The sequence below is a fragment of the Rissa tridactyla genome, chromosome 2, assembly GCF_028500815.1.
Source record: "Rissa tridactyla isolate bRisTri1 chromosome 2, bRisTri1.patW.cur.20221130, whole genome shotgun sequence".
In the NCBI taxonomy this organism is placed as follows: Eukaryota; Metazoa; Chordata; class Aves; order Charadriiformes; family Laridae; genus Rissa; species Rissa tridactyla.
In genome coordinates, this window is record NC_071467.1 from 40,496,742 (window position 1) to 40,518,988 (window position 22,247).

A 22,247-nucleotide genomic window follows, 5' to 3' on the forward strand; every position below is an offset into this window, starting at 1 on the left:
AGGTTCTTCTATATACAAGTATTACGAGGCTTTTTGCTGTCACTTCCCACTTCAGTTGAACTCCATAGCAACCGATAGCCCCTGAATTACACGCTCTGCATTCAAGTCAGCGTTACGAATCTCCTCCTACGTACACTCATTCATATTGTGGGCACCCTTACCAAATGAATACTTTGCCCCTCATGTTAATGTGACTGTGCAAGGACCCTTTCTTATGTGTAATTTGGCTAAAAACAGGGACCTTTGCAGTCCCTGTGCTTGGGGAGGGAGAGTGAGGGTGGTGTGGCTCTTTGGACCCCTGGTGGGACCACCTTCCACCAGAGACACCTACACAGGGGAGTGGGGAGGTGACATCTGCTCTTCCCTTTGCCTCAGCCCAGGGACTCGATACACCATCCAGCAGGGAATCAGTCCAAGATAAAGCGTAAAATTGTTACACTCTCCTGAGAGCTCAAAAAAATCCCTCCCTGAGCTCTCCAGAGACTTGATCCCAAAGGGTGCAGGCAACCGATTGCAACCCAGCACAGCACAAGCTTAGGGATCACCCACAAGGAGTCCACCTGGGTGCAGGAGGGCAGCCCAGCCGTCGGGCTAATGGCTGGGCTGGGCTCCAGGCAGAGCGCTCAGTGCCGGGCAGGGTGAAGCCTCTCAGGAGCAGCGTGCAGCCCCGCTCTGCAGCCTGCTGCTGAAAGGAAAGGCCAGAACTGACTCTCAGGAGCAGTAAGCCCGTTCCTCTGGCTGTGGATTCATTTCGTTCCTTCAGGAGGCAGTATTTCTGAGCTACACGCTGGTGATTTTCTTGCCTTTTTAGTACCCAGAGCACTGCCATGCTTGCACGCTGTGCAAATTTCTCAGTTGAGAAGCAAAAAGTGACAATCACAGGCACTGTGTTATGATACTGTGGAACTTATCAAAAGCCCTATGCTACAACCCCCAAATGCAACCAAAAAATCAATACTACAGAGCCACTGAAGTAATTTGCCTGGATAGTCCCCAGTGCGATGTTCCCTGCGAGCAGCATGGAGATGGGCAAAGAGTATATTCCAGCACGAGCACAGTCAGTGGGTCCCTGGTGGTTTCAGGTTAGTGGTCTTCACTGTTAGAAACTTAGGAGATGACATGCGGGAACAGACTGATGGTCACAGCTCAGGATATCGTTTGAGAGGTAGTTTTTGATCTCCTATCGTGGTCTTACTGATGTTGCAATACTGTTCCCTCAAAGCACAGCTGTAGTAATAATGAACAAAACAAATGCTGGTACATGAACGGCTTATGGTTAGCAGCATTAGGATTTATGACCTCTGTTGTTTTATTTCATTCTGCGTGATTGCATAGCCTTTTCTTATTCCCTCTCGGCACTGCAATCCATCCTTGCATCACACTAAGCTGTTTGCTCAATTTCTCGTGTCATTGCGTTCCACAAGTTAATTTTTCATTACAGAAAGGGAAATAATTTTCTTTTTAACATTATGAAGCTACTGTTTAATCACAGAAAGCAATTATACAGCTGCTTTTTTCTGTTACTAGAAGAAGGTACAAATGGCAACACTGATTCAGTCTCCCTGCTAGCATGTTTTCTCTGTATGATTCCACTATATCTTCTCTAGCTACATCTCTATTGCATCTTCAACATCTTTCCATTTGAAATAGCCCTGGACTTTTTGCTCCCTTCTGATGCAATTACCTCACTTGTTCATAACACTAATTAATTCCTTTCATTGCTCCTGTTTTTTGGACAGTTGTATTTTTTACATCCCCTTCTTTTTGACATAATACAATGAAAAGTGAATTCAGTATTCAAGGTGAATTTGGAATGGCAGCATACATAAAAGAATATTTTATCTTTTCCTATTTATTCTCCATCTCATTCTTAATGCAGCCTAACATCTAATTAACTTTTCTGACCACCACTGCGCAGTAAGTACACTTCTTAATTGTGCTGTCCATAATGACCTGATGTTTTTCTTAAAAGGTTAAAAGTAATTGAAAACCCAGAAGAAACTGCCTAGAGTTGAGAGGATAAAGGATCTGCATACAAGATGTGGCCACATATTAAAATCTAACAGGTTCTTGCACTGCACTTAGATTTCTTTGCATAATAAATGCTGCTTTTCTAGGTCATTCTAGAGTTTAACACAATTTTTGCTAATCTTCACTAACCTACACAACTTTCCATTTACTTTTTGTCACATCATCACTTACCTCATCTATGTTTGCCAAAAGAATGTTACTGATGGGCATTATGATAATGTAGTTTTGCCATTTACAAAACCTACTCTCTGCCTGAAGTATCAGGGACGCTTATATGTGCAGAGCAATAATTCACCTGTGTATTTATTAACTTTTCTGAAAAGACTTTAATACAAACTTCACAGGAAGATTCTTTGATTAGCTAACTAAAAGATATATTTACATATTTTACCTAAAACAATTCTAATAAAATTATCTAATTGCCCCTTTGGTTGCAACCAGCCATTTTCACAGCAGACCTCAATGATGACTAGATCACATAGTAACGTTAAACAACTGCTCACCAATGCATATATTCTGAAAGTGCTGAGTGCAGAACTATAAAAGCCATATATCGCCTGTGGATATTCAAACAGCACCCGGTTACTCGCACAGCACTCATCAATCCAGAAAGCTTTGAAAAATGTAGCAAAATGCCTGGAAGTTTGTTCAGAATCTCATTTTATCTCTGCTGCGCAGTTTAACTGTTCAGTTAGGAATCAGACTTCTTCTGTGTGCTTGAAATTACAGTAATGAACTTTCAGCTGGTAAAATCGTAAGCTGACAATGAACCCAAAAGGTATGCATGAAGTCACCTCTTTCCTTCTAGTGCCTAGCCTGAAATCTCTATGAAGCTCTAAGTCAGAGGAGAAACCTGGTCGATCTGAATCTCAGATATTTAGAGCCACAGAGACTGTACAATCGGTGTGCTTGACAGATGAGAGTCAAAACTTGCTTGTGAAAACAGATCATATTTTGAAAAATATTCCACTGAAGGGTCCCTTTTTCTTGTGTATGGAATTACGAAGGGTACATTTGATTCTACAGGCTGAAAAAAGTCAGTAAAATATCAATAGAGAGACCATGGTTTTTTTCCCTCCTTTCAGGAGGAATGAAAGAGAAAAGCAGAGCAGTTATGGCCAGTGAGCACCAACGCCACCCATGAAAACAAAGAAATAATTTGCAAAGAAAGCAATCAGAAAGATCGCAGTTTTACAGTGTCTCTCCAGTAAAAATGGCATTTTAACTATCATAATATAGAGGTTGATATAAAAATGATGATGTTATTAAAAGGCTTGGAGAAGCTCAGCAGGCCCCATGCCTGTCTGGTGAAGAGCATATCAGGGTTTTTCTAGAACAGCAAGAACAAACTGATGAAGACACGTGGGATGTCATCACCAAAGGCAAACAATGAAAGCTAAATCTCTTCAGAGATATTGGGTAAGAGGCTATCAAGTCATGAGAAGAAGTGGCAAAAAATAGAAACGCTAGTATATCTTAGGAAACTCTTAAAATAGCTATTAAATCAGGCAAATAAAAATATACCTATGCTTATGCCTGGGCAGTGAAAATGCTAGACGTTAAAAAGATGTACAAAAGTGATGCCAATCACAAAAAGGATTATAAATTATTTTAGTTGGAGACCTTCAGGGCCAATAAAAAACAGACATGAAAATATTCTAGTCATTCCTTATAAGCAAATGAAAAGATATGTCAAGCATTATATATCAAAGAGGTTTCCCTATGGAACAATAGGTAACTTTGATATAGCTGACAAGATGGAGGAATTTGATATTATTGATGTAGAAGTGATCACTGGGGACCTCAAAACAGATGCTCTAAAGATTCATAAGACAGCCGTCTAGGAAAAATTAACTGCAGATCTCTTCAGAAACAATGATGAAGAAAATTTGCTGTAATGATTCAACTGAACAGGGGAGAAGGAACAGGAAAAAAATGAACCTGTGCAGATTTATGAAATAGAGAAGGCTGTTAAAAGCGTATGGGATCAGGATGCTGCCAGACGTAAAGAAACTGCTTTGTACAGTTATGCTGAAAAGGATCTGCAGTTCTATGAAACTCAAGGAAAATGAGCAGTTTTCACCCTAGCCACTTCTCAGTGGATAGTATTTCATGCAACTTCGCTGCAGAAAGTGAAAGAATGAATAGCAACAACCATTCCCCCTAAGAGAGCAGTTGGGGTTTTTTTGTCAGAAATGCACCGAAAGTGTGGATACAGATACCAGAGAGGTACCTGTAGAAGACTCCAGACTTTACAGAATCCTTAATGAGAAAAGATGTGATGTGATCCAACCAACAATGAGGCCTCTGGTCAAATGTTACCAGTGGAATTAGAAAATGGTATGTCTTCTTGCATTTTCCAGGTTTGTCTCAGACTCCATTGGGTATTGGACATCCCATGTGGAAGCAGTTAACAAGAAGTTGCTTTGGGAGATCCAGATGTCAGGGACACATGACTCCCCAATACGTCCATCAACAAAAGACTGATAACCAAATGAATTTTATAAGTACCAAGTAGAAAAAAAAAGTTATGGAAGACACCATCAGTCTGAATCATGTCACATCGTAGAAGAAACCCTAGGAGCTAGTGTTGAATTCATTTCTATAGGCAGTATGAACGACAACTGCTTCTGTAATGACTCCAGCGAGGGAGGTTATTGCTCCTTTTGAAGAGGAATTACTGAATACAAAGTCAGGTATGATTAGCTCTATACCATGTATCATTGCTAGCCTTTTACTGGGTGCATTTTTGTATGGATGATAGTAATGGAGCAAAAGAGGTCTGCTGAAAGGAAGATAAATATCTTTTTCTGTGGATTTTACTACCACTTATGCAGAACAAGTCGTGTAAGAGGATCATAGTTGTTCAGATCCAGAGACAGATACAACCTCCTGATGCTCGCAAGTGAGGAAGTGAGTTTTCCTCAGGATGTACAGGGTTTTTTTTGACAAATTTGTCCTTTGGATGGGTTTGGTTTTGGTTTTTTTTTTTTGGCCTTGAAGTTGCAAAATACAGTTTTCTGAGAGAATTACAAAACAAAGGGAAAAGACGTGAGCCTAGAAGGACTCCCTGCAACACAAGAAGCCAAAGCAGCAACATGAACAAATTAATGGGACTTGCACAACTCATTTAGAAATACAACAGTGTTTAGACTGGCTTTCTTGAAATAGATTAAGTAATTATGGAACAAAAATATTAAAATGCAGGTTGCAAATTGAAAATTAGAAACTGCCAGGGTTGTAGTTGTTCGCAAAATGCCCCCTGTGCAGGATTAGTGGAAAAATAGGCTATAATCAATTTTAAAGTATGATTTCATATATCATAATCAAAAAGGGAAAAAATAAATATGTTTCAAACTCTGAGAGCAGTACTTCATAATTTTTGAATACTTCATTTTCTGTGAATGCAGTGTCTTGCTACATAATATCCATATTCAAAAAAAAAAAAGAATGGCCAATCTATTTGAAACATTTAATCAATGCTTTACTTGTATTTTATTATCAGGATTCGAAACCTTAAATTTTTGCAGTAAGCTCTGCCTTTTAACCAATTGCATGATCTAGCAGCATGAAGGTTTTTTTCTGGGTGAATCGGGATGGATCTTTGTGTCTCATATTGACAGCAGTGGTGTGTAGGTCCCAAAGAAGGCAGAAATAGGATAGTGGATACTTGCATTGAATATATGGCAATGGTGAAAGGAAGTCCAGCCTGCTGTCCTCTATTCCCCTGAAGCCAGTATAATTTTTTGCTAATTCCCAGCAGAGTACAGATTAACGTTGCAGGTGCAGTGTGGTTCTTGGCTTGAAATAGTAGTGTTATATTTTGGCAGACTATCAAATTTTCTCAGGAATTGCCAGTGGAAAACAATTCAAGTGGCTTATAAACTATTAAAATTCAGCTGAGTTGAAAACATAATTTCATGTGAAACACAACTGCAATGTTAGGAATTCTGGAAGAAAAAAAAAAGTTTCTTTAATTTCTTATTATACAAGTTACGACCAACCTCCTAAATCACTCTAACTTCTGTACAGTAGAGTATACTTATATGTGTGGATGTTTAGTCTCTGCCTTCTGGCAACCACTGTTTCAGGGTTTGCTTTTTCGGGGGGAAAGGGCTGCATTTTAGGTTTCCTAAATAACTGGGAATTGTACATTGGCCATGTAATGTTTTATGCTCTTCTGTTTCTGTTTGTATTGCTTTTAGTTGTGCAGCTAATATAATTAATTCAAACTTTTTTTTCACTCTTCTAATAAGGATTCTCACATAGTCAATACAGAGAACGACTGAAGAAATGTGGTTAATTGAAGTCAGTACACTACTCATTCAAGTATAAATAATTGCTCACAGAGCAACATATGTAACAATTCAGAACAGAAAATAATAGACAGACAAAATTTTTGTGCTTTTGAACTCAAAGCACAATGACGACCTGCCAGACCCCACTGGTATTTGTAGGAGGCAGCTCTGGAACCAGTTAGCTGGAACAACCAGGGTGTTTACTCCAAACACAAGCAGCAGTGATCACTGCTATAAAGATACAGAGAGCAGGGAGGCCTTGTTTTGTCAAAAGTCAGCAAAAAAGAGTCAGTAAAAGGATCAGTAGACATTGTCCCAGCAAGTCTAGTTCTTGAGAAAAATGCCAGGAGGAAAACGTCAATATTAGAGGTAAACATGGAAGTCTTGAACAAATAAATGGCCTCTTGTTCTTTGCTTCCTCTTGTTTTCTGGAAAACTGTTGCATGCAGTCATTGGTACAAGCTTGTTTACAAAGTAACACCTGATTTTTTCATCTATTCCTTCCCGTAAAAAGAACTTTATAAAACCAGAAAGTCACAATTAATTTTGCTTGAGATCTAACTGGTTTGACGGTTAGTAAGGGATTGGATGCTATGATTAACATATTACGGTTTATTGGAATAGCTGCACCTTGAAGTCTTTTTTAAAAGTAGCGAAGCCTACTTTTCAGGAGATGGCATTGCAGATGCTTGCACCATAACAGGGAAGATATGGCCTTTGGAAGATTAAATATATAAAAGCTGTAATTTGGTATCATGGGATGGCTTGTTAGAAGTGCAGGGTTTGTTAATAATGTGTTGGGTGTCTTTTTTTGTCTGTTATTGCATCACTGTTTACACTGTATGGAAGGGGGAAAATTAGTCAGGGAGAGTTCATTCCCATAGATCTAAGCGCAATCTTATGACACATTTGTTATAACATCAGAATTCATTTGCTTAAAAGCGACTGTTGTACATACTTTTTGTTCTAGCCAATGCTTTGACTTCACAAAACGTTACTAAAAAGGCCTTATGACAATATCAGAGAAAAAAACAGAAGTGATCAAATCTTTGCAAAATTAATCACAATATGTTAGAGTTAGTTTCACTCCACAAACACACACAGTGCTTCCAGCCTCTCCGTGTTGGTTTTTTCCCTGATCTGCCAGAACTCTACATATTTCTCCTCCCTTGCATTCAGTTGGCTTAGCTTTGGTTAACATTTTGCAGTTTTAGTATTAATCAATAGTGCTTAACAGACAAGTAAACACACTGGTTTCATTTCTGCACAAGTATATTAAGCCATAAGGTACTTAAGCAAATATCTGATAGAAAGCATTAGAATAGTCTCATTGCTGCCTTTTGTCTCCAGAGTTGAATTTGCTGGGGTTGCATGTGAGTACATGCATGGCTGAATCAGATGTTATAAGAAAAACTTTTCTCTGTCTTCTTGCTCTTTGGAAATGATGAACCCTATATGCTTTTGAAAGAATTAGATAAGGAGGTTCCCTGACTGCAGCCATGCAATCTTTTAACTCATAGTTTCATGAAAGTCAGAAATCAGACTTTTAGTTTACGTATTCTGACCTAGTCACGTGCACTATTTTTAAGGGCCCCACGACATGACTGTAGACATGAATTATGCCATTTTTCATTCCAGAAATGGGAAACTGCATGACAGAGTACAGCACTGGCACAGTGGGACCTTGTGCGAGCAGGACATTGATGAACACCTTCCTCCCCTCTGCCTGGCCGCAACACTTCACCCCTGCACTCTGCTGCTCCCCCGGCCCTGACCAGAGCCTCTCCTCAGAGGACTCAGCTAATCGAGGTGCTGAGCTATAAATCACACCTGCTTCGTGATGCTGGACAGTTCTTCCAGCATAACTATTTCCTTTTTTTTTCCTTTGTTTTGTTTTCTATCATGCTGCCATGCTCACACTGGAGCAATTCGCCACATGCAGAAATGAGCCTTGTCCATGGCTTGCATGCCCTCCTTAATCGCTTGGCACCACCAGCTTGGCAAATGGTTATTTTCTCGACATACCATTAGCATAGTAACCCTTATCTTTATGGGTACTTCAGTATAACGAAATAACCATTTTTTTACTGAAGATGAATTTCTAGACATTTATAGGGGGCTATAGCCTAGGCCAGGCTTAGGTGGCAGCCAAGAGATTTATTTTCCACCATGCCTTTGGGAGATGTAGAACTTCAAGGGAGAAAAAAGTAAGCAAAGGGCTTTGTCCTGCCACCTGCCCACGCTGTCCGCCAGGACTGAAATCTCTCTGTGGGTAGGGTGGCAGCCAGTTCAGATTTCCTTCTGTATCTTTTGGGAAGCAGGATTAAAGAAGACCCTGTCTCCAAGGCAGTGGTGTAGCAAGTAGGAAACATTGAGTTATTTCTCTTTTTTCTCTGAGTTATTTGTTACTGATTCACTGCCTGACTGTTCGATCCCTGTGACTCCCCCCCATTAGGCTCAGGGTGCACTCCTGTCCCGGGCTGCAGCCAGCTGCCCCACTGCCCCGGAGAGCCACCAGCACTCCCAGCCCCCAGGGAGCCCCTACCCCCCTAAGACACTCTCCTTCATTTAGAGAAGATATTCGTTGCTTTTCTCCTGCCCATTTAGATGGCAAACTTTCTAGGGTGGGGGTTAAGCCTTGTCTTATTTTTTCATCCTAGTGTGTTAGATAAACATTTATAGCAAAAAATTAACCAATTTACATACATAAGAAACTGATTGCTGGTGAGCACAACTGGCCAGTATAAGTGCAATGTCCTTTTAGATACGTCATGCAATAAGCATGATCACCCATCGTGCTTAGTGGGTCACCTAGCCCAACAACCATGGTCTGGATTCACTGGGCAAGAGTTTTGATGCAGCTGCATTTAAAGTCTGTGCATTTTATTATGTTTGACATTTGCCTGTAGGTTACCTCCCTGCATTGTATGTTAATATAACCTTTGCTATTCACTGTCTTTTCCTGACTCTAGTGCAGTTGAACAAGATGATAGCACAGTAAACTCCTCAAAGTTCAAATCCACTATACTAAGACAGAATTTTTGGCTTGATAGGTCCAGTAGTATTCAAGAACAGCATTTAACGTCCTGGAGTCTAGATACCCAGCTGTGCCAGAACTATAACCCAGTGTATTCCAGAGTTAGGATGAAAATGGCTTTACACTAATTAAATGTCTTTGGATATCGTGATGCAGCTGCTAATTAGCAGGTCCAGCAAGAGCTCTGAAGGACCTCCTTGTGCTGCTGTTCTCCTCAAAGGCAGCCAACAGGACAGGACATGTGATTCCTGCATCATCTGGAGCATTCTTTCCATGAACATGTAGTGAACAGTACGTCTGCACTGCGACGTTTCACAACCAACCATACTCAGTACCTCAGAAAGTCCTTCCCATGGGAAAACTCAGTACAAGTAAGACAAACACAAGAAAGTGCCATTCTCACTCACTGCATCTGCATACTCCTCCCGACAGAGTGTTTGCTCACTGATACTTTCTTTAATTCTAAGGACTTCTTTTATTTGGGTCATGTCAGAAAGCCCCTGTTGAAGGACTATTTCCAGATGGATTGCCTAACTAGAGATTCTGCAGTTTTCCAAATCACAGATAGGCATAGCAACCTTTTCACAAAGTTAGGATAACTGCATTATTTAGTGGTTTCAAACAGGTTCTCATCCAGCAAGAAGTCTGCAGCAGACCTTGGAGACAATGAGTTTTGCAACCATCATGCCCCTTAGCACACAGTGATTGGGAGACACTGCTCCATCACAGGAAACAATAACACTGGAACACCATAAAATATCAGAACTATCCATTTTCAACTATAATTGATGCATAAACCACCCAGCATGTATTCAGAATCCCAGATGGAAAAATTGCTTTTACAGCATTTCTTATATATAAGATAATCTGTTGGACTTTTAGATACCAGAGTTTACTAATGTTCTTAAACTGCAAGACACTTTAAAGCACATTCTGAGTTTATCCCTCCTCAGAGGCTTTTGACAAAGCAAAAATAATCCTAGAAATAGGGGATAGGAAGTTACCTGACAGCATCTCATACATCTCCTGCACTGCTTCATGACAAGTACTCCTAGTTTGTCTCTGACTTCTTCAGTAAAAAACCTAGTGATGCGGAGTCCTCAGTTACCTGCTCAGGCCCTGAACCAGCTTAATTATTGCAAAATGTTTTCTAATTTTTGGAAATCTAATTGTGTTTAAGATTACTTAATTTGCTTTTATCCTGTATTCCCATCCCCAAGGAAATGGGGAACTTTTCACTAACACCTTTTACTAAGGTAAACTTTTATATATAGGATGATTTGTATTTTATCTTTTATTGTCCTCAACTTTTATTACATTGCCATATTTTCCAGACTTCTTATTTTACTATTCTTTTCTTGACTTAACTCAGATTTTTCTCTCGTGCTGGTACTTAGGTTACAGGTCAGTTGAGGTGAGTAAAGGTGAATAACTGCTGGTCTCCTGCAGACAATATTCCTGTAACACAGCTCAGAGACATTCCTTCCTCAGTGGTATCACCTTACTGTATCATTCCATTTGTAGTCCATTCATTACCCCCAAATCCTTTCGTGCCCAACCAGTATTTTCTCCATTAATTAACCAGAAATACCCTATGTAACAAACCAAGAGGTGAGAAAATCCCAGTAGAGACAAACGTACCACCCAGGACTAAACCAGCAGTGGCAGGTATATCTGGTGTCTCACAAGGCTCATTGCCTTTTAACATGGAGTCTATATCCGCTATGCCTCTTTTTGAAGTAAACCCCCAAATGATCACAAATTACTTTCAAATGAATCATATAAAATGTTCTCTGAAAGAAAGCAAATACACATGTACCTGTGTATACATTTTAGCAGAAAATAAGAATGAGATGCTGGAAAAAGGAAAGGTATTCATTGGCAGCTACGGCATACACAAATTGCCATTTTCCCCAGACTTGCAAAGCTCTTTTATTCAAACAGAATTGAAGGCTTTATCGGAGTGAAACTGAATTTAAATTGCAGTAGCCAGCTAAAGTGGCTTACATGTAAATGAGAACCTAAGAAATGGAAAGATTTCCTACTGTCTCTCCCAAGGTCAGAGTTTATTCCTCCTCCTTTTTTATCTGTTTTCGAATGAATATTGCCTTACACTTGGAAGCAGGATTTTCAGCAGTCTCTTTCTCTTTCAATATAAATCATATTTCTTCTTTTGTACTTACACAGGAGATGGGTAGGATTATCCCTGGGACAACAAGGCAATGTATTCCTATTCAGAAACCTTGCAAAGTGAGAACAGCTTAGAGGATCACAGATCCAAGATAATAGCAGAGCATGGAGATGCCTTAGATAAGATTATCACACTCTGGTGTGGATTTTCCTGGTCAGAAATACCTATACAAAAGAAATTCCGTGTGCTAACACAGCTAGCACTCCGAAGGGGTATAGACACCACATATACGCTGTAGATTGATCTGTGCATATTTAATATACATTACTCTTGGATGTTTAATATACATCTCTTGGATTTGCTGTGAAAGGAAGCCAGAAGAAGGAAAGAGTGAAAGGTTTAGCACTGCCAAGTAGAGCGCATGTTCCTGATCACACTGCAGCAGTGGCCTTCACAGAATCACAGAATGGTGGGGGTTGGAAGGGACCTCTAGAGATCATCTAGTCCAACCCATCTGCCAGAGTAGGTCCAGGAACACATTAAGGCAGGTTTTGAATGTCTCCAGAGACACCTTTCTGGGCAACCCGTTCCAGTGCTCTGCCACTCTCAAAGGAAAGAAGTTCCTCCTCATGTTTAGGTGGAACTTCCTATGCTCAAGTTTGTGCCCATTACCTCTTGTCCTGTCCCCAGGCACCACTGAAAAGAGCCTGGCCCCATCCTCCTGACACCCACCCTTTAAGTATTTATAAGCATTGATAAGGTCCCCCCTCAGCCGTCTTTTTTCCAGACTGAAGAGACCCAAATCCTCGTTGTGACAGTGACCAGCAGCAGGTCCCTAACAAGGAGTTTGATACGCAGCAGGTTGGCAAGGTTAAAACAGAAAACATACTTGTGATACCATCTTTCCATAAAGAAAAAGCACCAATGAAGATATTTGCATATTACCTTTCCCTTAAAAATTACTGTTTACTGATGCAAGCTTGCTCAGCATGAGCAGCAAATAGGCAGTTACATAGGAAATAGTTCCAGCAGGAGGCTAACTGGTTGGCTTCACCCTCTGTTCCCTGCTACAAATGGACCCTCCAGGAGGTTTCCAGAGCTGGGATTATCATGGTCTGGGAACAAGGGATAGTTCCTTTTTACTGCCCCTGCGGTGCCTGCAATTATTAAAAATAAAAACTGTGAGAGTGCAATCAGAATTTAAGACAAAAATTTTCTCTTCCTCAAGGAGCGACTCCATTTTCTTCTCTTTGGGAATCAAGTTTCCAGTCATGGCATATTAATTATGCTGCTCCACACGTTTTATTGGCTTACCCATATCAAAAGAAGCGAAATATCTTGTACAGAAGAGCTTTAACAATTCAATTGTTAGGTTGGTTTATTGGAGTCTCTTTATTCCTCCATCCTTTCCCCTGGCCTCCACCTCTGTCTGCTGTGCTAAGCGTTTAGGTGCCTGTAGCAGACAGGTGCTTGTACCACTTCTTTTGTCACACTGTCAAGAGCATCCCAGAGACAGATGGTCGGGGCATTCTCACCAGTGCAACCAGGGGAGCTGTCTCCCTCGTCCTCCAGCCTCACCACAGCAGGCAAGCACCCTGGGGCAGGGTGATGGTGGTGGCTGGGTATAATTTACCCCAGCGTGCTGTTCAGCCATTTCATGGAGCTCAGCACCCCCCGCACCATGTGCATCCCAACCGAATTCATGCTGTCCACTGTAATTTCTCTGGGATCACCCAGCCTGCTAATGGCACCACTTCCTAAGCATCCCTCATGCTGCTCTGAGGATGCTGGAAGCAGGGGAGGCTTAGCACCCACCAGGGTGTGGTGAAAAAAAGCAACTATTTTTACGTAAAATTCAATTGATACAGAGGCTCAGAGTTCAGAGGAAAGAGTCTAAAACAAATCATGGCCTCGGGAAATAACGTACCAAGAAAGTATTAGAATTTTAAAACTTCAAATGTGTTTAAGGATTCCAGCTCAATATCTCCACCCTTTTCTGATGCTTCTACTGCATGTAGCCTGTTAAATAGCTAGTCAGAGAATTAAGTTTTTTTCCTCCCCTGACTCTTTGCAGTCTTCCTGCTGCAATGAGTGAATTTGCCCTAACTGCTTTTGATTAGATTGGCAAGTTAGAAACTGATCAGAATATCATATATATATCATATATTAGAAAACTTGATTCAGGAAAAGCTCTGGCCAAAAAAACATATTCTGATCTCTTCTTACAAAGTGTCACCTCAAAACACTCCTGTTTATAAAAGTATGCATTCATGGTTACCAGCTGTTCCCAAGGGTCAAAGGGACAAAGAGCCAAGTGGGATGTCGTATTGTTTGGCTCCGTACTATCCTGTTGATATAGCTCTGTTGTAATGTTCTTTTGCAGAACCCAGATGCGAGGATGACATACACAGCCCATAGTCATTTTCTAGGGACTAGGAACAAGGGCTATCACAACTGCATCCAATTTCTATTTTCTGCCACCCAGACATAAACCCTCATACAAAATTTGGGTCTTCTGAGACACTCTGAGAAGGAAGGGGGGCTGGTGTGCATGTGTGTCTATGTGTTTGTTGTGTACGTACGTGTGTTTGACTCTGTGTATTTTTCTTAATTGACTGTCCTTCTCTCTGGTTTATAAAGCTTGGGGATTAGATTTGGTTTCTTCTCTCCACAGGAGAGAGGTGGCACAGACCCACTTTCCAGCCTGACCTTCATTTCCCTTTGTTATCCCACAGGCCAGTTCCAGCAATTGTCTGTCTCACCCACTGGCAATGTCCTTCACAGCTCTTCAGTCAGCCCTCAGCCCGACACCATCCACTCACCTTCTCTTCCCTCTCACTATGGGTTTGATTGCCCTCCTCCCTCCCCAGCACTGATTTATTATTTTTTTTCCCCCTTCAGTTAGGCTTATCTTGTTCTTCAGCATATGCTTCATAACTTTCCCAGCTGTTGTTTTTCTTTCTCTTTTTCAGACATTTTCTCTCTCTTCTTGGATTCCCTTCTCAGGCCTATCCAGGACTGTCATTTGTGTATGTCATCCTTCTGTCATTCATATGGACTACAACTGCCTTCCCAAACATGACTTCCATATTAAATGCTACTAACTGAATTAAGTTGCCACCTCCAAGCAAATTAAAACATTTCAAGACCGAGGTCCTTTTCATCTTCTTTGTCCAACATTTAATTTGCACATCTGTTACTCCCTGAAATGAGTATTCTGCTTATGCTACGCTTCCTTCCTCTACAACCCTGAATTCTGTTACTATTTCAGACTACCTTAGTAATGTAATAATGTAATGCAAATTATTTTTTAATACAGTGTGCTCTTAGGCTATTTATTGGTCAATGCAACACTTGAACCACAGCCTCAATCTGCATTACTGTAAGCATCTCCCAACACAGAAGCACTATCTCTTAACAAAACCCCAAGACCTGCTGTGTAAAAATCATTCGCGTGTTAGGGCTGGCCGTATTTCAGCTGTAATCTCTTATAATAAACACCTATGAGGCTGAGTTATTGCCACAGTTTGCCTGTGACTATAAATCAGTCTCAACAGATGTTTATTCCTTCATATTCTATTAAGCTTCTGAGATTATCCTTGAAATATATTGGAATAATCAGCATTTGAGACATATTCATTTATACCAGCAGGATCTGCTGATGATAATATCCTTGTAATTACACCACTATGAGCATTCTCAGAAAGGACATCATTTTTTCTATCGTGATCCTTTAAAATATTTAGAGCTGTCGATTTACCATAATGTCAGAGTATTTCCTTGCCCTTTACCCTGTCTCAATACACTTTCCTACAGAATGGTAAGTACCTGACATTTGAGGCTCCTTGGTTAATAAAAGAGAATTTATGGCTAGCAGCTGACTTGGGAATGTATGTTGTAAATAAAGCATCATTTCCTTCTGTCTGACTTACAGAATTTTTGGAAAAATGTGGCAGCTTCTAAGACACAACAGTCCAGACGTGAGGACAGAAATTAATTACTATTTTTCTGCAAAAGACAACAGTCAACCTTCTGCCTCCCTAGCCCAAGACCCTATTCACAGATGATCATGATTAGAAATAGTCCTTGTGCTGGCTTTCTACACAGAAATAAATTTCACTCTGGCTGAACAACCTTGAAGGAAATACCTTTACTTGGGAGATTAATGAATACCTCCTGCTGAATTACTTGTTCGCCTAAACTCCCCATCTCCCCGGTGTAGGAGCAGGATATATTAGAAGGCAGTAGCAGACCTAGGAACAGCTGTGGTAGTTAGTGGACACTTTCCTCAATCCAACAGCTGAAATGGCACTCTTATCTGACTTCTTTAAAAGCTTCACTAGAGGTGCATCAGAAGAGTGAGGACTTAGGTTTAATGAGACTGATGCAATGAGAAAATGTGAGAAAGAGTATTCGTAAACCAGCACGTGGTATATTTGGTTTTATGTGAAATCCTGGTTCAGGTCTCATCAAAACTGTACGTTTGTATGTATGCATGTATTTGTTTTACAAACCAGGATTTTTTATGATGCAAATTATTTTGTCAAACAGGTTCCTGACAAGATCAGTTTAACGTGTCGATATTACTCCACAACTTCCTTTTAAAAAAAAGGTGCTTTGTAAGCACTGAGCTTACAAAGTGAAGCTTTTGTGGGTTCATCCACATACAAGTGTGAGTTCACACCTAGTATTTGGATTATTCTGCACCTTTGAGGACTGAGCTGTGATCAAAATGAATGATGGCCCTCCCCTGTGTGGATTGTCTAGTGTACAGTAATATGGCTCAACGTTTTTCCTCTCCCTCAGTGTGGAACTAACCTGATCTCTTTCTTTTCTATCCATCTGCTCATTTTCATTTATTCAATACCTCTGAAGTTTTCTGTTCTGTATCATATGGGATTAACATTAACTAACAGAACCAAAATATACTGTGCAGGACCCAGAGAGAAAGTGATGACATTATCTTGAAGAAACCTGTCTAAAAATAGAGCAAAATTGAACCAATGCATGCTAAATGAATGAAAGCGTGGCACCATGGCAGATTTCAGATAGTGATTTGGAGATAAGAATTATCGTTCCCTGTGTTTTTTTCTTAGTGATCGAGAAGGTTTTGGTCAAAACAATATTCGCCATCTTTTTCAACAATGCAGAAGCAAAACTAAAATTCTTGCCTGTGAACTTTGCAGATGTCACAAAACCCATGCAATGATAATTGACGAGGAGGACAGGTTTAGCTCTGCAGAAGAGCGTGAATCACATGCTAGACTGTGCCCACATTATGGATGAGAATGTATGACACATTTATCAGTGGTGTTTGTATTTTAGGAAACAGTGACTTGGAAGCAGATTTGAGCTGAACATGAGCTCAAAATGTGAGAGTACCCAAGAAAACAGTGACAATCTTATATCTAAAAGGAGGGAACTATTGAGCAGAAGACATGGTGTTACCACATGATGGTTTATTAGTGCGAGTTTGTATTCGGTTCAGCCATCTGCACATTAGCATCTGCACACACACACACGCTAAAAAGATAGGAAAGGTCCAGAAAAGAATGATAAATGGCATTAGCAATCTCAAAAATCTTCCTAATTCTGAGAGTAAAGAGCTTCAATCTATTTAATCTTTAATAGCATAAATATATTGCAAGACAGTAAGCTAGTCCAATACTTTGAAGAACATTATCTTTGCTGTGCTGGCTGCCCACAAGTATGTTCTTTACCCTGTGGACAACACAAGGTTATTTTGCCCTCAAGAAAAAGAGGGCTAGCTGTTTTGCATTCACCACGGTTAGAAGTGGACACAAGAACCACTGTTGTAGACTAACTAGTTTACTAACTTCTTGTTGCCTGGTGGTAACTCACCCTACACTGCCACATCCCCACTGAACTCAAAAGTAAGTTAAAAGATGATGTGGTCAGGACACAAAAGTACAAACATAAGAAACTATCGTATTTTTGTGGTCCCTTTAAACTAACACAATCCAGCAGCTGGAAGCTGAAGCTTGAAACATTGAGACTGGAAATGAAAACCTAGTTTTCTGGAGATGTTACATCTATCAATTACATTCCTGAAGCGAAAATTACAAATGTTTCTAAAAGGTCACGTAGAAGTTTTATCTTCGATACAGGGGATCCCTTAAGAATATCTTGGATCTGATTTGTCCAAGCAGCCAGATTACACAAATAATGACATTCCCTTTTAAAAATCAATGTATTTGTAAGATCAAAAAGTTATGTGTCTGCTTCTCCTTCCTTCACATGTGATCCATACAGCCACTATACTGCCAGGAGTATAAATGGTAAGAATGTCTGGACTGAAAATCAGTATATGGATTACATGCTCACTTTAAATGATCCTTTATAAATTATGATTTATTTACAAATGGCCCCTTATCATTATGATTTAATGGTAAAGAAAGAGAAGACACAGCCAGCTGCAAATGAGATTAAAGTTAGGAAAGGCATGCTGAAGGCTGAGCTCTTACTCTTCCATATCAGCATTACAGCATCGTACGAATTGATTGCATGAGCATTCAGATGAAGCATAAGCTTCTAAACACCTTGCCATCACTGAAGATATGTCTATAGAAAGGTTGCCCAAGGTACATGTTTGTAAGGTATAGACAACACCTGTTTGTTTGGGGGTTTTTTGGTGAAATATATATGAATATATATTGCTTCAGGTCAATAACCTGCTTCATCTCTGCTTAACAGGACACTGCACTCACCATTTCCTGTTCCTTAACAGCTTTTGCTCTTGTTGATTTAGACAGTAAAAAAGGAGGAGGTCAACCCTCTATTTACTTACAGCCTAAATCCTGTCCTAGATCCCTGCAGCACTTGCAGTGCTACAAAAGCCCATGGAAATGATACTTCTCGCCATTTTAATTCATAGAGGTGTGTTGAGCGTCAGTGGCTGAAGAGAGGTAAAATTTTTAATTTCACTGAGGAGTCTTGGGAAATTATATCCTATCCTTTTAGTCTCAGCCTTTCTTCTTTGAAGGTTAAAATTACATTTTCAAAAACAAGGTATCTTGCATGCAGGATCACTTTAGGTTTTGCCCATAGACACATAGACACATACACATGGATGAATATCAAAGGATTTGCAGAAAATCTGAGCAAAAACCTGACAGGAATCAATGTTCTGTCAAAATTTCAGTGCAGGATCCTTAGACAGCAGCACTCTCAGCTTTCCCAGAGCAAGACCTGATGTACGAGGTTAATCACAAGGATTCGTTTTGTTGAGGGATCAGAAACCCAAAGCTGGCTCTGTATAATACCTAAATCCCTTAATGCAACCAGCAGAGCCACGGTGCTTCTGTCCTCTAAAGCTGATACTTTCTATTAATTCAAGATACCTGTTCATTTATCTTTTCTTTCCAGGCCAATTGCTAAGGGAAGGGTTTTGTGGTTGGAAGAAAGGCAGGAGAGAAACTACTGGCCCCTTTGTAGTCAGTAGGACTTTTATCACTGTCTTCAGTTCTGGATTGCACTGAATACTTTTGTATATGTAAAGTTACATTTCTGTAACTTTTTCTACACATTTATTCACCGTATCTGTACATGCAAAGGAAAATTAGAAACACTTCTGAACTCTGTTTTCACATGGAGACGAAAGGTCTTCCCAGAAAACAACTAACATGAAAAATTGCAGGCATATGTGTTTTGTTCTCTAATAATTTCTATAACATAAATTCAAAGCTCCAATCTATTGGCTCCTAAGGATGAGACACTTCCATGGACATCTTTAGACAGTGCCGGGACAAAATCCTACCCAGAACTCGTCAGAATTTATGATATTCAAAACCTGAATCTGAATTGTGTTCTTTGGTCTAATTTTTGTCAAAATCTGCAGAACACATGGCAATCCTACAGCTGATTACATTTCTCCATCTCACTGTGAAGGCAGGGAAAATGGCATGGAATTACTTCTGACGAAGAGGACAATGTGAACATGATATTCCTGGACTAACCTCTTTTCTCTGTATCACTTCAAATAGGTAGTGAAAGCTGACTAATCACATTAACATTTAAGGACATCATTTTATAATAATGGCTGGGAGATATCTTTGTTCATACTATGCTGTAAAGAAATGACCTGAGCAGAAAATACGCTTTGCATGAATCTCACAGTTATCAGACTAACAAGCATACAGTAACTAGAGTGTGTAGAAATTACAATGCAGTATGTGGAAATCTCATAAAACAGGCTGTAATTTGTGAAATGGTTAAAACAAAAAAAAAGATCTGTTAAGAAGTCTGGAGACAGAGTAAATATGGTCAGTTCCTTCTGTACCAGAAGAGCTACAAGAATCTCCATATGGTCAAGGGAGGTGACTCTGCCCCTCTACTCTGCCCTCATGAGACCCTACCTGGAGTACTGCAGCCAGCTCTGGGGCCCCCAACATGAGAACGACATGGACCTGTTGGACCAAGCCCAGAGGAGGGCCATGAAGATTATCAGAAGGCTGGAGCCCCTCTCCGCTGAAGACTGGCTGAGAGAGTTGGGGTTGTTCAGCCTGGAGAAGAGAAGGCTCCAGGGAGACCTTATAGCAGCCTTCCAGTAACTAACGGGGGCCTACAGGAAAGATGGGGAGGGGCTCTTCATCAGGGAGTGTAGTGATAGGACGAGGGGTTATGGTTTTAAACTGAAAGAAGGTAGATTTAGATTAGATATTACGAAGAAATTCTTTACTGTGAGGGTGGTGAGGCACTGGAACAGGTTGCTCAGAGGAGTTGTGGATGCCCCATGCCTCAAAGTGTTCAAGATTAGACTAGATGGGTCTTTGAGTAACCAGGTCTAGTGGTAGGTGTCCCTGCCCATGCCATCTAGAACTACATAATCTTTAAGGTCCCGTGCAACCCAAATTCTATGATTCCGTATACCTTTATCTCTCATTGGTATTATGTCTGAAGAATGAGAGGTGATCAAATCAAATGAAATTTTTAGTGAAATGGACTCATGGTTACAAAATATTTTACTGAAAATGGCCTTGCTGCTTCAAGTATGGGCACATATATTCCATTACAAGTTGAGTGTGAGTGTATGTAAAAATATAAGGACACTATCTACATTTACCTACTCTGATCCCAGTTGGCTGCAAAAAGCAGAAGAATCTTCCTGCCACAGTGGTCCCGATTTTCCAGTACTCCCGGGAACCCATCTGTCAGAGCTCGTTTGATTCCTGGATCATCAGCCTTGAAGTTTTTAAACATATCCAGATTTAATTGGCGATACTGGAAGTACTGAGCCAGCAGTCTGAAGGCCTCAGTTTGGTGAAACTTTCTGGCTCGGAGAAATCTCAAGATGAAGGCATCATCTGTACGTAAAAACCCAATGTCAGGCCTTGTGATGATCATGTCCCTGACTTGCTGGATATCCTGATGCAAAATGTCTGGGTTTTCATTCAGTTCCAGACGGGCTTTCTCTATAGTCTCTGGACTAAGTCCAGCCTGTAAGTGGGTCATCTCTGCAAAACACCGTTTTCCAAATTCTTAACTTCAGATGTTTTAGTGGGAGAAGTGCTGATCCCATTCAATTGATGTGAGCGTGAGCCATTCAGAAGCTTTTTGCCATCGAGCTGATATTTAACAAATGAAAGCGAAGGGCTTTTCTTATTCTTGCAGAAAGAGTAACAGGCAGTTCACATGTAGAATAATCCATCCAAAGGAAAGTGTTGTTTATTCCATAACTTACTAAAAGAAAAAGCAAATATATAAAAGAAAGATTAAATACATATATAAAGCCTACAGGAATGCTTTTCTGAACTTTATATACCAATAAAATTGCTTTGTGTGCTTCATATGTAAGAGGATACCAGTCAAATAATTTCAGAATGGGTGCATTTGAGATAAGGCAGTCACTGACTTCTTGAATGTATATATTCAAGCTTTCAGGAAGGCAATCTTATTAACTGATAATTAATACTAAGCTGTATCAGCGTATTATTAGAATATATTTTGCAAAATTTTCTTACAAAAGTGTGGGGGTTACAGCATCCCATAACTCCAAGCCCAGAATGACAAAAGCAAAAATAATAGTAATTTTTTTCCACTCCTAACACAAGCTACATTTCAGCTTCCTAAGTATGCATATTTACATTTATCATATTAAGTATAACAACTGTTGATTTGGTTTTATCACCCTTACTATCAGCTTGTAGCTTCCCCTGAATTAGCCTCCTATCTAATAGTAAAACAGATTTTTAAAAAAACCAAACTCTACCGACATCAGGGGTATTTTCTACTTGGTAAAACCTCACTGAAAATATTTCCCATTGAGATTTAATACATCTTCATGGGAAACTTCCCATGAATAAAGCGTTTGACGAATCTAATCTGACAGGGTTGGTGTTTTAGTTGAAAAGAGATGTATTTTATTCCAAATTCTTTTTTCAGTATCTTTCCTGAATACCTAGTTCTGAATTTCATTTTCATTCCTGTACTTTACCTAGAATTTGTTTTTACAAGTATTAGAAGAAAAGCTGCTTAAGCTGTTATGTATGAGCAAAATGGTACAGTGAATCTCTTACATTTCAGTGACATAATTAGCAAGAGGCTGTCATCGAAGTCTGTGTAGTTACACTTGTGTGAAAAAAGATCAAGGTCTGTTCCAATGTGAAATGTGTGTGAGGAAAGATCAAGATCCATCCAATTTTTCAGCCATCAAAAAAACAGACAAGCAAACATAAAACCCCACTGCTAAACTGATCTCTCTCTCTAATTTCTGAAAACAAAAAATTGGTTT

At 40.0% G+C, this 22,247-nt stretch overlaps 1 protein-coding gene across 1 annotated transcript in view; it reads right to left on the minus strand.

The window, feature by feature from the left end:
• CLVS1 (clavesin 1) overlaps positions 1-20,968 on the minus strand; it is a 93,213-nt gene extending 72,245 nt beyond the window's left edge. Inside the window, exon 1 of the mRNA XM_054190677.1 lies at positions 20,580-20,968. Within this exon, the coding sequence (XP_054046652.1) occupies positions 20,580-20,968 (389 nt within the window). The remainder of the gene's footprint in view (positions 1-20,579) is intronic.
• Between the last annotated feature and the right edge of the window lie 1,279 nt (positions 20,969-22,247).